Source organism: Tyto alba, unplaced genomic scaffold (assembly GCF_018691265.1).
Source record: "Tyto alba isolate M040663 unplaced genomic scaffold, T.alba_DEE_v4.0 Super-Scaffold_30, whole genome shotgun sequence".
Classification (NCBI taxonomy): Eukaryota; Metazoa; Chordata; class Aves; order Strigiformes; family Tytonidae; genus Tyto; species Tyto alba.
In genome coordinates, this window is record NW_024881305.1 from 4,469,445 (window position 1) to 4,484,483 (window position 15,039).

Consider the following 15,039-nt stretch of genomic DNA (forward strand, 5'->3'; position numbering starts at 1 on the left):
CCTCAGATTCCTGCCTGCCATGAAGGTCTCCCTGCGAACAGCCAGCCCCTTGCACTGAGGGATGCTCAGCCCCCAGAGCACCCAGCAGCACAGGTCCTGCCTCGAGCAGGGTTTAAAAGCATCTGATGAACCTGGGTCTGAACAGTTCTTGAAGCCAAATCAGCAGTAGGGAGAACACAGAGGGGACAGGGTGGGTGATATGATGCGATGGGGTCCCCAGCAGCCGGCCACAACAGCCCCTTTTTGTTCCTGCAGATACAGGCTGGCAGACAGGAGCTTCCCATCGCCCTCCCAGGAGAGGTGCTGGGGCTGTGAGGATGTACGGCAGATGAAAAGGTGCTTTGGATGCTGGTGGTGGGTCTGGATCCCTCTCTGAGGTGGTGTAAGTCCTGGATCTCAGCAGGTTCCCCCGGAGCGGTGCAGATGTCTGGGTCATGGGTAGGCAGCCAGCCTCCCTCCCCAGCACCCATGCTGGCGCTGGGGTGGGCATCAGGTGCTGGAGATGTTCCCCTGGCTCAAACCCCAGCAGAGCTGCCCCAGTGCCCACCAGTGCCATAGCTCCCACCAGTTCCATCCTGCCGGGCAGCAGCCAGAGGGTCCAGCTCTGTTCCGTCCTGGTCTCATCCCACAGGAAACAGGTCTATGGGAAATGCGAGTCCTGGCCCATAATACTCAGAGATATCAGCAGTGTAACTCCATGGATTTGCTCCAGCCCCCCCTGCTCCCAGCACCTCTCAATTAATTAATAACCCCAGATGTCATTTGCTTTTTCATGGTTGCTGAATTTGAACGGGGTAATTTACTCTACTCCGATGAGGTCATGAAATGTTAATGTGGTTTAATGGGTGTTTTCCTAACCTCCCCTGCCCTCTCCCGTGGCTCCCCAGGCTCTGCTCCCCACGGCCCACATCCCCGTGGGACGCGTGGGAAGGCAGGGCCACAGCCACTGCCTGCGAGCCAGGGCTGCCCGAGCTGGCTGGGTCTGGTGGCCAGGGCAGCCATGGGCCGTGGCCACCAGAAGGTCCCTGTGCCACCTCCGTTCGTGGCCATGGGAAGGAGTCCGTGTCACCTCCAGCTGTGGCCATGGGAAGGTCCCTGTGTCACCTCTAGTCCTGGCCATGAGAAGGTCCCTGTGTCACCTCCAGCCGTGGCCATGGGAAGGTCCCTGTGTCACCTCTAGTCCTGGCCATGGGAAGGTCCCTGTGTCACCTCCGTCCATGGCCATGGGAAGGTCCGTGTGTCACCTCTAGTCCTGGCTATGAGAAGGTCCCTGTGTCACCTCCAGCCGTGGCCATGGGAAGGTCCCTCTGCCACTTCCATTTGTGGCCAAGATGCCTCTTGGTGACACTAAGAGGTGCCAAAGCTGGAGCAAGCCCTGAGCCACAGGAAAGGAGCACAGTCTGAGTTTGGTCTCTGACACAATTTTTAATCAGATCTTTCAACAGAGGAAGACAAAAAGAATAAAATAAGGCTAGTAATTCCAGGAACCTGTCTGGCACAGCGTTTGGTCCCTGGAGCCTCGCTCAGGAGTTGCTGACAGGAGCCCCACGGGGCAGCGAGGCACCGTCCCTGCCGCGGGGGTGGCTCTGGCTGGCACCGAGGGTCCCGGGGCCGAGGGAGGTGGCAGCCCACCATGGGAGAGCCAGACCCAGGGCTAGACCGTGCCATTTCATCTCCAGCGATGTGGCCCGTCTCGCAGGTCACACCATGGAGCTGCTGTCTCCCACCTTCTGCAGTAGCTGCAACAGGGACAGATCTTGATTAGCGTGAAAATCCTCCAGAGCCTCCTCGAGGGGGGCTGTGGAGAGACCGGGGTCACCTTCCCTGTCTGGTCCCAACCACGGTGATTGGAATTGGGATCACCCAAGGACTGCAAACCCCAAGGGTCACACCAGTGAACTGTGCTCAGCGCCCTGCTCACCTTGCTCAGCACTGGGATGTTTGTCATTGAGCCCAAAAACCCAAAAGCCACTGGGAAAAAACTCCTGTATCAAAACAAAAGTCCCTGTTAAGCCCCCGTGCCAGGTTTTTGCTGGGATGGGAGCAGCAGGGGCTCTGCCTGGGGCTGCAGGGCATGAGGCTCGCCCGGCTCCCACTCTCCATCCCCGGGCACCCATGCCAGGCCGGGGAGCTGGGTGCTGCGGGAAGGACCTGAATAGGGTGATGAAGCCGTAAGCCTCCAGCAGCATGCCCAGGAGGGGCCACCGCATAAGGACGATGAGGACTCCCCCGATGAAGAAGCTGGTGCCCTTCAGCTTTGGCCGCTGGAAGAAGAAGGTGAAGGTCCTCCTGAAGCCGATGATGAAGACCAAACCAGAGAGGAAGAGAATCTGGGATGATGAAGGGGAGCAGGTCAAAGGAGTCCTACCCAGCTGGACTCTTCTCCATCCTGGGCATCAGCGCCTGCTGTGGGGAGCCCCGGCCCCCCAGTACTCACATTCCCAAAGGCCAGGAGCACTGAGTCAAAATACAAGAGCATCCCAAAAAGGACGAAGAAGAGACCGAAGCTGACCAGTCCCACGCCGATCCCTGTGGAGGATGGCAGGAGGGCTGAGATGGGTGTTCGGGCACGCAGCTCAGGTCCCACCTTGGGCTGCGGTTGCTCTCCTCAGCACCTCCCTGGACCATTCCCTCTCCAAAATGAGCTTTTCATTTATCTCCAAAGCTTAGAAACAGCCTTTTCACCTGCCTAAAACTTGGGGAGGCTGATGGGCAGTCTGGAAACTCCTCTGGGCTGCCAGAGAAAGAATAAACCACAAAGGAAAAATAAATGGGAAGGTTGTCTCCAGCATTTTTCTAAACAGTGGCATGAAGGGTGTCGGTGCTGGCGGCCGGTGGGCGAGGCTGGCGATGCTCTCCGGGCGAGCCCGGCACCTCCCCAGTTGCTGTTCCCGATGCAGACGCGGGGCAGAGGGTGAAGGCAACCCCCCCTGGCTCTGCAGGACCCCAGTGCTGGTCCCCGTATCCCAACTGGGTCCCCACCGCATCCCCCCACTGCCTCTCCCTGCCCTGCCAACCCCGGCCAGCAGCTTCCAGCCCTGGCTCGGTGCTGCGGAGCATCCCCCCCCGTGGTCCCTGCTCCCACGGGGATGGGCATCGCCAGCGGGACACGGCCACCCCACGCCCGCCCGCTTACGCTGGAAGTCGGTCAGAGACACCATCTTGCCGGCGGCGGGGCTGGGCGAGGGTGGGCGAGGGCGGCCACCCTTCCACGTGCCTCCCTGGCAGTGACCCTTGGAAAGGCCTTTAGTCCCCACGTCATCCTGCAAATCATTAACAGCCTGGCAGCGCCTGCCCCCGTGGCAGCACCACCTCCTTCGGGGAGGGGATGCGGTGGCCAGGCATCGCTGCAGGGTGACATATAGAGGGGTTGGTGGCCACAGGTCCCTGCCTGGTCCTGTCCTGCCTGTGTGTCCTCCCTGGGAAGGGATGGCTTGCAGCAGTTCCCAAAATAGTGGGATGGACGTGGCTGCGGTGTCCCTTAGGGTAGTCTGGAGTGGCTCCGTGAGCGCGCCCAGCTCCCTGTGGCATCGTCACCCGTGCGTGGCGCGGGGCAGGGACGGTCCCAGCTCACAGCCAGGCTGTCCCGTGGGACAGGGGAGTGCTGGCACCCGCTTTGCCCCAGCCCCCGGGGGTTTGCTGCCTGGTGTAGGGCCGATGCCTTGGCCAGACCCGCTGGCTGGGGCCGATGCAGGGTCCCTGCATGGCACGAGCCACCCCCAAGCCTCCCCACAGGGACCTCTGCACCCCTGTCCCTCAAGAAAGCCCACAGGGACCAGCTCCACATTTTTACAAACCAGCCGCTTCTATTCCGTGGTTTTATACAAACTTGCCAGGTACAAACACATTTTTTTATTCCTCTATCAGAGCTGGCTACTAAGCAGCTACAGCTAAAATAAAGTTTACTGGGAAAATTGACCCCCCAAAACAGGGCAAAGGTGCCACCACGTGAGCTATGGGCAAGGTGAGACCCTTCCTCGCCAGATGAGATGCTGTAGCCACTCATCCATCTCTTTGGTCTAATATTAAAATTGTCATCTGAGGTTACCTCTAGACAAAAGACACTGACACCTTGTTGTTTCTTAGATACTTTTATTTCTCTAACACTAGCAAAAAACCCAGAAAACAAACACCTCCCTTCCCACCCTCCCCAGTGCATAAATAGATTTCCTCCCAATGCAAATCCTTTCTCGGTTACAAGTCACTGGTATATGAAGTGTTATGAAAAATAATAACCAAAATAAAATTAAGAATTAAGTTTGTTTGTTTGTTTGTTTAAAAAAAAAAAAATAAAAATAATGACCACCGGGTTCCACAATAGGGCAGCTGCGGGGTCCTGGTGCACCGGGCTGTGCTCACAGCTTGGGGAAGGCTCAGACCCGGCTACCGCGGCACGGCTCCGGGCACCCCGGGGACGGGAGCACCGGGACGCTCCTCGTCCCCTCCGGTCCCCAGGGAAGGGAGGAATTGCTGCCTATGGGGTCTGCGTGTCCCCTCGGCTCCTCGCCGGGCAGCACAGCCTCTGCGTGGGCCACAGCCGTGCGCCGCGGCCCCCGGCGGTGTCCCCGCAGCCGGTGTAAGGGGGGGTCTGCCCCGGTTACACGAGCTGGGGAGCCCGCCCCGGCCGCCCCGCCACTGCGCTCAGGGACAGGGAAATAAACGCGTCATCTCTTCAAACTTACAGTCTCTTTATATTTTATTTTAAATAAATTTGCTTTTAATAAAAGCAGAAAAAATATATATATTTTAAATAGGTTTTTTCTTTTTTTTTTTTTTCTTTTTCTTTTTTTTTTCTGATAAATTGGCAAAGAATCTGCTTTTGTAACTCATTGGCAGGGCTGGTGCCAACAACCCTGCGGAGAGAGAGCTTAGCACAAAACAGTACCTCCCAGAAAAGAAGAGAAAAACAAATATAGATATATATTATAAATGTATAATTTCCATAAAACATATATTAAGGCATGTAATAGCAAAATAAAGGGCCAGCTTTATGAGCTAAAGGGGGCTGCGGGAGGACTCGGGGCTCCTGGGATCCTACCAGTATTGCTACGATGGGGCGCACGGGGGGCGATGGGGACACAGAGGGGGGAGCGCGGGGCAGGGGTCCTGGTGGGTGTCAGGATGAGGCCCGTAGGGACACAGCTGCAGGAGGGACAGTATCTAGCTCCTCGCTCCACCCGCCCTGCCCGCCCCAGCCCTGTCGGGGCAGCCCTGCCAACCTCACAACCTCGCGTGGGATTCTGTTTTTCCGGGCAGAACCAGCTTTTTTTCTCCCTCCAGATAACTAAAGTAAAGGGTAAACTTACAGGAAAGAAAAGAAAAGAAAAGAAAAGAAAACAAAACAAATCGCAGGGTCTGGAGTGCAATGGCAAGGTCTTGAGGTGAGACGCGATGCCAGATTTTCAAAGGGGTCGAGACAGGGGTGATGAAGGGGTGGGGGGGGGGCAGCTCCCCACACCGAGGACGAGCCCCGCTGCTGCCTCCTGGCCCCAAGCCCCTTCCCCTTCTCGTCACCGTCCCCACCCACCGCAGAGGGATCCCCTGCCGAGCCCGTGGCTTCGCTGTCCCACCTCGCACCCCAGCTCCCCGCACCGCTCCCTAGCTCCCGTGCAACGTCCCTGCCCAGACCTCCTGCTCCGTGCCAGCGGCGCACCGGTGCCCCGGGCAGCCCTTGCACCACCCTGACCCCGAGCACAGCACCCCTATGTCCCGTCACACCCCCCCATTCTCCACCCCCCCCCCCCGCCAAGTCCCACCTCCATCCGTCCTGTTCCCAACACGGCTCCTTCTTCCTCCCCGCTGAGCCACCAGCGCGAGGAGCGACGGGACAGACCAGGCTCTGCCGGCAACTACCCCCAGCCAGACGGATGCTAAAAGCGGGTTCAGGGCACAGGGAGGAGAAGAGGCGCCCGAGGGGCAGAGACGGAGCATCCCCAGGTCCAGTGCAAGGTGGAAGCACCATCCGTGGTGGGAACTGGCTGATCTCCACCCAGAAGAGCCCCTTCACAGACCTTTGGGAGACCAACGCATCAGCGTGAGGAACCCGGGGCGGGGGGGTCCTGCGCTCCCCCCAGGGATGCCCTGGCAGGGGGGTGGCCGCTGTGCCGGCTGCCGCTGCTGCAGATGCCCCTGTCTGGTCGTCCACGCAGGCCTGATGCCCAGGACACTGTGGATCTGTCCCCATGCTAGCTGGCAGCCCAGGGGCTCCTCGGGGACCACACTCCGGTGGAAACCCCCCCACCCAGCACCCGCACGTCTCCTCCGGGACGGGGCAGAGCGGTTGGTGTTGTCGGCGACGCATCTCCCCGCTCGGCCGTGCCGGGTGGTCTCGCCGTCGGTGGGAGGGAAATGGGGGGGGGGGTCCAGGAGAACCGAAAATGATGGCGAGAGGTTCGGTGTCGCGTCGGGGTGCTAAAACGTGGCCCCGTGGAACTTGGTGGCGCCGGCAGCAGCCAGGGCTTGAGCTGGAGGGAGAGGAGAGCGGGGCTGAGCGAGGTGTGGGGGGGCGGCCGGCTGTGGGGCAGCCCCTGTGCCCACCCGACAGACCCCTCCTGCCCTGCTTGGAGGAAAACCTAGCACAGATTGAGCCCTATGCCCCCAGCTCCCCGGGGCGGGGGGGGGGACGACACACACCTCCAACTGAGCAGAGGGACACTGCGTCCCCCCACTTTGCAGCCACCAATGCAGCCGTGCCAGGGCAGGCATCCCCCAGAGCCTGGCCCTGAGATCTCACCCCACTTTTTATCGCTGGATGGGCCCCCCCTACCCACGCTGGGGTCCCCGGCTGACCCAGCCGGGGGGGGTTTCGCCTTGGAGGACACTTGCACTTGGTCCATGAGAGGAGATGGGGCTGACGTGGCTCGGGAGACATTAGCTGGAGCAAGCAGCGATGGACGGATGCCGGGCACAGAACAGGCACCCCCCGCCCGGCCCCCCGGAATGGAGAGAGGATGGGATGAAGTACGAGAGAAGAGGTGCTTACTTCATGGCTCAGACACGCATAAAATGGCTGTTGTCGGCGACCCGGGATATTTCAGACGAGAGGGGGTTGGTCGGTGGAGTCGGGGAGGCTGGGGAGGTGGGAGGGCTTGGGGTAGCGCATTGAGCTGGAAACAAGAAATGGGAGAAGGGCGTGAAGAACACAAGCTGCCGGCAGCGGCGAGGGGAAGGAGGCGACCCAGTGAGAGGTTAGCGGAGGGGAGGAAACGGAGAGGAAGGAAGGGAGGAAGCAAGCGTGGTCAGGACACACAGCCACAGCGGCGCCCGGCCGCGGCGCGCACACGTGAGCTCCCCGCAGGGCTCCTCATGGACAAGGCACGGCGTGCCACGCGGCCAGGCGCTCCCGTCCTGCACCCCGAGGTGCCGAAACCTGCGCCCGGCTCCAGCCCACGAGGCCGAGCCCTGCCAAGGGGGGAGGCAGCCCCGGGCACGGCGGGCAGGGTCCCGGCATCTGGTTCTCCCACGGCACGGGGATGCTCTGCCCCAGGACCGATGCAGCCTGCATCAACCCCCTTGCTCTCGCTGCCTGTGCAGCCCATAAACCAGTCCTGCATCCGATCTGCCCTCACGGCACGTAACGCTACCTGTGGTCTGCTCTCTGGGCTGGGGGGTGGGTTGGCAGGCTCCGACCCTCCGTGCCCCCCACCCCCGTGACTTACCCGAGAGCATGCGGCCCCGGCGAGAGGCCTCAGCAGCCAGAGCACACGAGATCTCGATCCTCTTCTCCTGCTCCTGCAACTGGGTCTCGGGGTCCTGGGGGGTGTCCACCTCCCCCTCGCCCAGGGGGATGACGTTCTGCAGGCTGCGCAGAGCACCCGGCATCAGCACCCACGCCCGGCCTCAACGGGACAGACCCCGGTGGGGATGGGTGCGTGGGGGGTGCACCTCGGGATGGCCGGCGTGGCCACAGCAGCCTCACCTGGATTTGGCAATGAGGGTCTTGATCCTTTCCACCTTCTTCTGCTTCTCCTTCATCTCCTCGGGGCTGAGCGGTGTGTCGGGCTCCAGTTCGACGTACCGCTCAGGGATGAGGACTTTGTCCGGCGTGGAGAGCTGGGCACGGTGGCGAGGGCTGAGCCGAGCACCAGGGACCCAGCCCCACTCCAGCACCCGCCCACCCCACTCACCCCCAGCTCCCAGCACCCGCCTGGGCACGGCCAGTGGCTCCAGGATGCTGACCGACACAGGAGGATGGATTGACATCCCCCCCAAAAGCACAGGGTGCGGAGGGCCCCCAAGGGCAGCCCGTCCTCACCTCCTTGTTGATGTCCACGTCATAGTGCTGCGGCTCCAGCTCCATCTTGCGCAGCCGGGCGATTTCTTCCTGGGGCGTCTCGTAGACTTTGCCGGGGTCGTCGGAACGCAGGGCTGCCTCCAGGTCGGAGATATCCACCTCATGGATGCTGCGGTGCCGGCGCACCTGCAAGGGACCCCAGACTCACTGAGCCCCCCTGAGATGGCACCCTCGTCCCTTGCCTTAGCACCCACCCCCTTTCCCCAGCCCCCAGCCCCCCCTCATTCTCCTCTGTCAGAGACCTCAGGCACTCTGCAAAGCAAAGGCCGGTTTGCTCCAGCCCCGTGGCCGGTGCGGGGACTCACCACCTTGTAGGAGGTGGGTGCCTTCGCGCCGGGGGTCTCGGGCTGCTGGCTGCCGGGGAGCTGCAGGCTGCGCCGCTTCTCCTTCATCGAGCCGCTCTGGTGGCGCTTCATGCGGTCGATCTGCTCCTCCACACTCATCTTCACCTTCGTCTCGTTGGCGAACACGGCGCTCTTCGGCCTCTCCTGGGGGGGGGGGGGAAGCCCAGCCCCAAGGTCAGGCACCCCTACCTGCAGCAGGATCCGGCTCCATCCACCCAGTGCCGCAACCCGCTGGGATGGGGCCGCTCAGCCCGCTCCCAGGGTGGGGGGAAGGCGCCGAAATAACCCGGGGAGGGGCTTGAGCTGGATGCTGAGATGTGGAGCCATGCAGGGATGGGCTCCCCTATGCGCTGCCCCAGCCCCCCCCCCAGGCTGTGATACAGCCCCCACTTTGCTAGCCTGGCCCCCAGCCCCTCAACACAAGCCCTACCCGCGAGCTGAGCCCGTTGGCCATGCCGCCAGTACTCCTCCTTGCCACGCCGGCCGCAGGCAACACCTCCTCCGCTGGAGATTTGGTCCTGGGGGGGACGATGCCCACTGCGGAGCAAAGCGAAACACCAGGCTGAACCCGCCCCCCCCTCGCCAGGGACCAAGGGCAGGGTCCCAGCAAGATGCTGAGTGCTCCTGGCAAGCACGGGGAGCCCACTGGAGCGGGACCCCCCCAACCCTGCCGTACCCTTGTTGAGAGCTGCTTGCTTCTCCGCCTCTTGCTCCTGCCGGCTCTGCAGGAGCCCCTCGGTGGGGGGCCCGGGGGGGGCCGGTCGCTGCGCCTCTTTTTTGCTCTGCTCGAAGCTTGGCTTGGGCTGCGGGAAGGAAGCAGGTCCCCGGTGAGACCCTGTCCTGCGTGGGGAACATGCTCTGCCTGGGGACAGACCCCTTGCTCTCCACAGCCATGGGGTGACATACAGCCTGCAGACACACTCCCAGGAGCGGACGGACACACGGACCTCAGCCAGGCAGTACCAACACACCCCAAAAGTGCGGGGAAGAGGGGCTGGCAGGGCTCTGCAGCTCTCGGCCCCACCATGCCCCAGCCTGTCGGGGCTGGGCACCGATCGCTGTCCCCGCAGGACAGGCTCCTGCGTGGGAAAAGCTTCCTGCAGGGGTGACGATCCTGTCACGGCTCGGAGGTGGCACCTGGGAGCTCCAGGACAGGGACACCCTGGCTTTTTGCTGAGCTCCAGCAAGATCCTGTGGGAAGGGTCAGGGTCCCACGGGGGGCAGACGTCAGGGCAGACACTGTGCAGCAGCAGAGAGCGAGCTAAGGGCTATTTTCGGGGTCCTTCCCTTCCTGCATCCCCTGGGCATGGCCTGCCAGGGCCCAGGCACTGGTGTGATGGTGCTGGTGCAATGGAGGGGTACGGCAACAAGCTGAGGAGCCCAACATGTCCCCCTCAACTGCTCTGTGCTCTTCATGGAGATCAGGAATCCTGACACCCCCTACACCCCAGCATGCAGCCACGACCGTGCTACCCTGCAGCCGCAGAAGCCACCTGGGCTCGCAGCGGGGTCCATAACCCTTCCCAGCTCAGCGTGGCCGCTGCTTCGTGGTGTCAGCCCCCACGTGCACGCATCCTGACCCCCCCACTGCAAGGATGCTGCTGTCTCCTGGTGTCCAAACCCGGCCCCTTCCCCCTGGCAGGAGCACGGCCAAGGCATTACCAGGATTCCCCCAAGCCAGGTTTGCCCTGGGTGGGCAGGATTTTGAGGTGGGGGTCAGGTCACCCCCATGGGCAGAGCTTGCCAAGTACTGCACGGCGGGGAGAAGCGCTGTGGAAGGACAGTGAGAGAGGCGAGGAGAGAGGAAAGCAGAGGGGCTGATTCAGGGGGCTGCAACAGCTTCGGGGGCTGCCCAGGAGGAGCCAGTCCCTGTCCTGAGCAAGCGCAGTGGGTGCTGCATGTGGGTGCAGGGGACCTGTGGGGACAGGAGGGCCACGGCGAGGCTGCCGGGGGGGACATTGCCCATTGCTCTCCTTGGAGAGGGCAGGTACCAGCCACGCACTGCTGTCCCCTCGCCAAATGCCACCTCCACCTTGTCCCTGTCCCACCTGGCAGGGCAGAGAGTGGGCAGCCCCATCGCCTGCCTCATCCCAGCCCCTGCCAGTTGATGTCTCGGGGAGGAAGAGGAGGGGGCCGCTCCTTCAGGGCTGCTCTGGAGAGGTTTTGGTACCTGTCCCCTCTTCGCCTCGCCGCCTTGCTGCCAGGAAGGGGAGGTGGGGTACGGCCAGAGCCGGCTCTCGCCGGGGAGCGGAGGAACGGTCGGAGGAGACTCCAGGGGTACGTAGGACTTGGGGAGGGGAGGTCGAGGCGGGCCTGGTTCCTGGGGTGGAGAGGAGCGTGAGGCATGAGAGCAGAGACACTGAGAGCCGGGAAGGAAGAGACAATTAGAAAAAGATCGAGACAACACACAGTGGAAGCGTCGAGACAAGGAAAGGAGGAGGGAGAGCAGCCGGCCGCCGCTCCCCAGGGCTCCACGGTCTCTGTGTCCCCAGGAAGAGGGGGACAGTGCTTCTCATTCCCCCGCTGCTTCATGTCCCCAGGGCAGCGGGGTCAGGCAGGGCTCAGGGGCTGCCTAAGCTGGGGGGCTCCTGAGCTGGAGGCTGGCAGCCCCCAGGAGACATTGGCATCACCTCTGTGCAGCCAGGTGGGGTTGGGGAGTCCCCAGATTCCACCCTAAATTTCGCATGGACGAAGATGAGACCAGCACTGCTCGGACCCCAAGCAAGAGCAGTGAGCGGGGACTGAGGTGGCAGTAGGAGCTGGTCCTGAAGCCAAAGGCTGGAGCTGAGCCTTCAGGGCTGCTTGATGCAGGAGCCCAAAGCAGCAAAGCCCAGCTGCAGCCCCTGCAAGGACGACGGACCCAGATGTCACCAAGGGACAGCACAGCCCACGGACGTGGCCAAAACGGTGTCCCCAGGCAGAGCCATGAGGAAACGCTGTGCCTGGAGCCCACCCGTCCCCTGAGAGTGAGGGCACAGGCCAGCCTGCGAGCCAGGATGGGCACCTGATGGTGGCAAAGGGCTCCCTGGGGACACCCCGGCTCACTCACCTCGCTGGGTCCTGGCTTGGTGGGTGAGCCCTGGGAGCCGGAGACGAGGGAGAAAGGGCTGAGGGGGCTGGTGAGGCTGGCGGAGCTCAGGGGGCTGGCGGGGCTGTTGGAGCTGTACGTCCCCGAGGGGCCGATGGCCACTGTGGAGAAAAGCAGAAATAAGTGCGTGCACCAGAGCCTCTGCCTCTCCGAGAGGGTGCTGCTGTCTCTCCCATGGCAGCACAGGCACTGGGGATGTCCCCAAGTCACAGCACGCCGGGGTTTGTGCTGTGAGAGGGCAGGGACAGACCCTGCTCACCTCGGTGCTTGGCAGTGTCCGTGCCGCGGGACGGGTTGTTCTTCCTCAGCCCCTCCATCACGTCCTGGATCCGCCAGATCTCCTTCTGGATCTGCCGGTTGAGCATTTCATTCTGGAGGGGAGAAAAGGCAGCGGTCAGAGTGGCTCCCCATCGCTGCACCCCAGCCCTGAGCCGAGCCATGGCACCTGTGGGCGTTTGGGCGTTCAGCTGAGGCAGACAGAGCCCGGGGGGATCTGAGCCATCACACCCACGACTTGTCTCCTGCCCAGAGCCATCGTTCCGCTCCCCTGGACACCGGCCATGGGCTGGGGGGAGCTGACGGAGCCCCAGCAGCCTGGGGAGCACTGGGCTGCAGCCCCTCCATAGCACCCAGGTGCCCACAGCTCCTCAGCCCCTCTGCCCTTGCCCGTGGCCGCAGCCGGGCATCAAACGGCTTGAGCATGGAGCAGCCACTTGCAAACCAGCAATTTGTGGGGAGCAGAAGGCTGAAGGAACCAGGGGGTTTCCACCTCCGCGAGGTCAGTGGGGGGACCCTGGGGATGGCCGGGGGACCCTGGGGCCGGCGGGGTCCTGCTCACCTGGATATCCAGGTTCAGTTGCTCCCAGAGGTCGTCGTGCAGGGCGGACACCTCGCTCTCCAGGCTCTCATACTCGGCGGTGCTGTTCGCCAAGGCCTGGAGGGGGAAAGGTGGGGGGGGATTAGGGGGTCTTTAGGTTTCCCCCCCCTGGCTGGCAGCAGCCCCAGCCAGCACAGCATGGGAGCACCCAGGAAAGCGCAAGGGTGCTGCACCCAACACAACCCACCCTGAGCCACGGAGGGGCTGGCAGTTGGGGGGCACCAGCTCTGCCGTGCCCCAGCCGGGCTGTGCCCGTGGGAGTGCCCAGAGGCGAAAGCAGGAGATGACTCTGGGCACATGTGCCAGCTCAGCACCAAGAGGGTTAATTTCCATTGTCCCCAGTGAGGGACTTTGGCTTGTCTGAGACCCCAGCCAGCTGAGGGGATTTCCCTTTTTTTTTTTTTCTTTACAGGAGGGAGAAAAGAGATCGCGGCGGGTTGGGGAGAGTCCCCCAGCCAGGGAGCGAAGCGGAGGGGCAGCCCGTTACCGTGCTGGCCTGCGACAGCTCCACGCGGATGTTGATGAGCTGGTTCTGGAGCGACTCCTTCTTGTGCAGCAGCTTCTCCGGGTAGGCAGGCTGGCTCCCAAACATCTCCAGCTCCTGGTGCGTCCCCATTAGGGCACTCTCCAGGCTCTCCTGGGGAGATACAGCCGTGAGAGCCTGGCTGGTGCAGGAGCCACAGTCCTCTTTAACAGGCCATTAACACACGGGGAGCCCTGGGACTGTGGCATGGCCAGGGCATTTCCCCCAGCTCAGAGACATCCCCAGAGCTGTCCCCAAGAGGAGGGCATGTCGCTTCCTCGCCACGAAGGTGCAGCCGGGTTCACCCCTGGGCGGCTGCTTGAGCTGCCCACCACGTACCTTCTCCGCTCGGAGCTGCTGCACCAGCCTCTCCTGCTCCCGCAGCACCTTGTTCTGCTCACAGAGCTTCCCCAGCAGCTTCTGGAAAAGAAAGAGAAAAGGAGGAGAGGATGAAAGCCCAGCATCTGCGGGGTGCACCCGTGCAAACGGCTCCGTGCTCAGCCAGGGCCAAGTCCCCTGGGAGAGACAAGACGCAGCCAGGACATGGCTCAGGGGGTTGGCTTGATGGGACAACGCGTGGTCCTGGGGAGGGTTTCCAGCCCCCTGCCCTCATTGCAGGGACTTTCAGCCCCAGCCAGGGTGACACTGGCCAAATCTGGACACGGGGGGTAAGACCAAGCAGCTAAGCTCAGTCCCTGAGCAGCAAACAGCCCACTCGGGGCAGCACCAGGTCCCACCCCGGCTCGGCACAGCTCGCTCTGTGGGGACAGCAGACCTGCTGCGGAGGGACGGGGACAACAGCAGGGGCCAGAGGGGGGACATGCAGGGTGGACGTTTGCTCTTACATCGGTGTCTTGCTCGCTTATCTTGTAGGCATGCAGTGTCTCCCTGTAGGCCTCCGGGAAAGGTGTCACCTGGAAGCAGAGCGTGGGGTGAGCCCTGCTCTGGGAACCCCTGGGGAAGGCGAGGCAGGTCCCGGCCCCCCTCCCCAAGGTGAGAGCCGAGACCCCGGAGGCGGCGGGTGCTCCCCGCGGCCGGGCAGACGCCGGCATCGGTGGGGAGGCAGCGGGTGCTGCCGGCAGGGCGGGATGTCGGTGCTGGAGCTCTCGCCTCGGCCCTGCCCGGGGGCTCGGGTGAAGGCACAGCCTTCCCTCCCCATTCCCACCCGTCGGCTGGGTGAGCCACGGGAATTAGCCAGAGACAACCTCTCCACAGGACGCCAAGAGCTGAGTTAAAGAGATGCCTCGTGAATCATTAACTGCCTGGCGTATAAGTGCCACCATTTCACAGGCAGGGAAACAAAGGCAGAAAGATTAAGCTGTAATCCCACTTAGCAGAGTGGAAACACCTATAAATCAGCAGCTGCATCAGGGCCTGTTTACCATCCGGCTTCTCTGTGAGTCATTTTCCTTTCCTGGAAATCTAAATTACTAATGGGACCTCAACAATTAAATGCCTCCAAGATCTCGAGATGAAAGGCATAAGATAGGAAGAAGGGGATCATTATTGCTAGAAAGCAAGACGCTACTTTAGAGCCATTCAAAACTATAGGACAATGCAAATAGACCTGAACCTGGGAAATGCCCAGTGTGCTGGAGGCAGAGCCTGGCAGGTGGGGATGCTGCTGCCTCCAGGCAGGGAGCCCGGCCAGCAAGAGCATCTCAGCAGCTCCAGCTTCACCCTCCAGCATGTCCCCGCTCCCCGTTCACAGCAAGATGGAAACAGGCACCTTCCCCTCGTCAGAAAACCCCAGCGATCGCCTGGCTGCTGCACAGCCAGGAGATGCCCTGGGCAGCACGGTGGGACCCTGTGAGCCCTCTGGGCTGGCGGCACGATGGGCTGCAGGTCGCAGTGACTCGGAGACACGTTCCCAGGTGACAGGACCTGCCTGTGCTTGGAGCTGCAGCCCAACAT

General features: G+C 62.3%; 2 protein-coding genes across 8 annotated transcripts in view; both read right to left on the bottom strand.

Moving 5' to 3' along the window:
* Positions 1–1,700: 1,700 nt before the first annotated feature.
* On the bottom strand, positions 1,701–3,161 carry GOLT1A (golgi transport 1A). Its single transcript, XM_033009632.2, has 5 exons — positions 3,137–3,161; positions 2,438–2,529; positions 2,152–2,330; positions 1,922–1,985; positions 1,701–1,739 (listed from the first exon to the last, which is right to left on the bottom strand). Exons 1-5 carry the CDS (start codon positions 3,159–3,161, stop codon positions 1,701–1,703), a joined length of 399 nt encoding a protein of 132 aa, XP_032865523.1.
* Positions 3,162–4,257: 1,096 nt separating this feature from the next.
* Positions 4,258–15,039, bottom strand: part of PLEKHA6 (pleckstrin homology domain containing A6) — a 53,263-nt gene continuing 42,481 nt past the window's right edge. For 6 of the 7 annotated variants that reach the window (XM_042800268.1, XM_042800269.1, XM_042800272.1 and 3 more), the window contains 15 exons: positions 13,971–14,039; positions 13,465–13,545; positions 13,090–13,239; positions 12,564–12,659; positions 11,985–12,096; positions 11,687–11,826; positions 10,808–10,957; positions 9,314–9,440; positions 9,068–9,174; positions 8,599–8,826; positions 8,255–8,419; positions 7,919–8,052; positions 7,659–7,801; positions 6,983–7,106; positions 4,258–6,464 (listed from right to left, as the gene is read on the bottom strand). In XM_042800268.1, coding sequence (XP_042656202.1) covers positions 6,991–7,106; positions 7,659–7,801; positions 7,919–8,052; positions 8,255–8,419; positions 8,599–8,826; positions 9,068–9,174; positions 9,314–9,440; positions 10,808–10,957; positions 11,687–11,826; positions 11,985–12,096; positions 12,564–12,659; positions 13,090–13,239; positions 13,465–13,545; positions 13,971–14,039 — 1,818 coding nt within the window. In that variant the 3' untranslated portion in view covers positions 4,258–6,464; positions 6,983–6,990. The remainder of the gene's footprint in view (positions 6,465–6,982; positions 7,107–7,658; positions 7,802–7,918; positions 8,053–8,254; positions 8,420–8,598; positions 8,827–9,067; positions 9,175–9,313; positions 9,441–10,807; positions 10,958–11,686; positions 11,827–11,984; positions 12,097–12,563; positions 12,660–13,089; positions 13,240–13,464; positions 13,546–13,970; positions 14,040–15,039) is intronic. The other variant, XM_042800270.1, reaches the window with a different exon arrangement.

Coding starts and splice junctions, on each gene's coding strand:
- GOLT1A (XM_033009632.2), bottom strand. CDS start 3,161: ATGGTGTCTCTGACCGACTTCCAGC. Junction 2,530..3,136: donor GTCTCTGACCGACTTCCAGC/GTAAGCGGGCGG, acceptor CATCCTCCACAG/GGATCGGCGTGGGACTGGTC. Junction 1,740..1,921: donor ACATCCCAGTGCTGAGCAAG/GTGAGCAGGGCG, acceptor TCCCTGTTGCAG/CTACTGCAGAAGGTGGGAGA.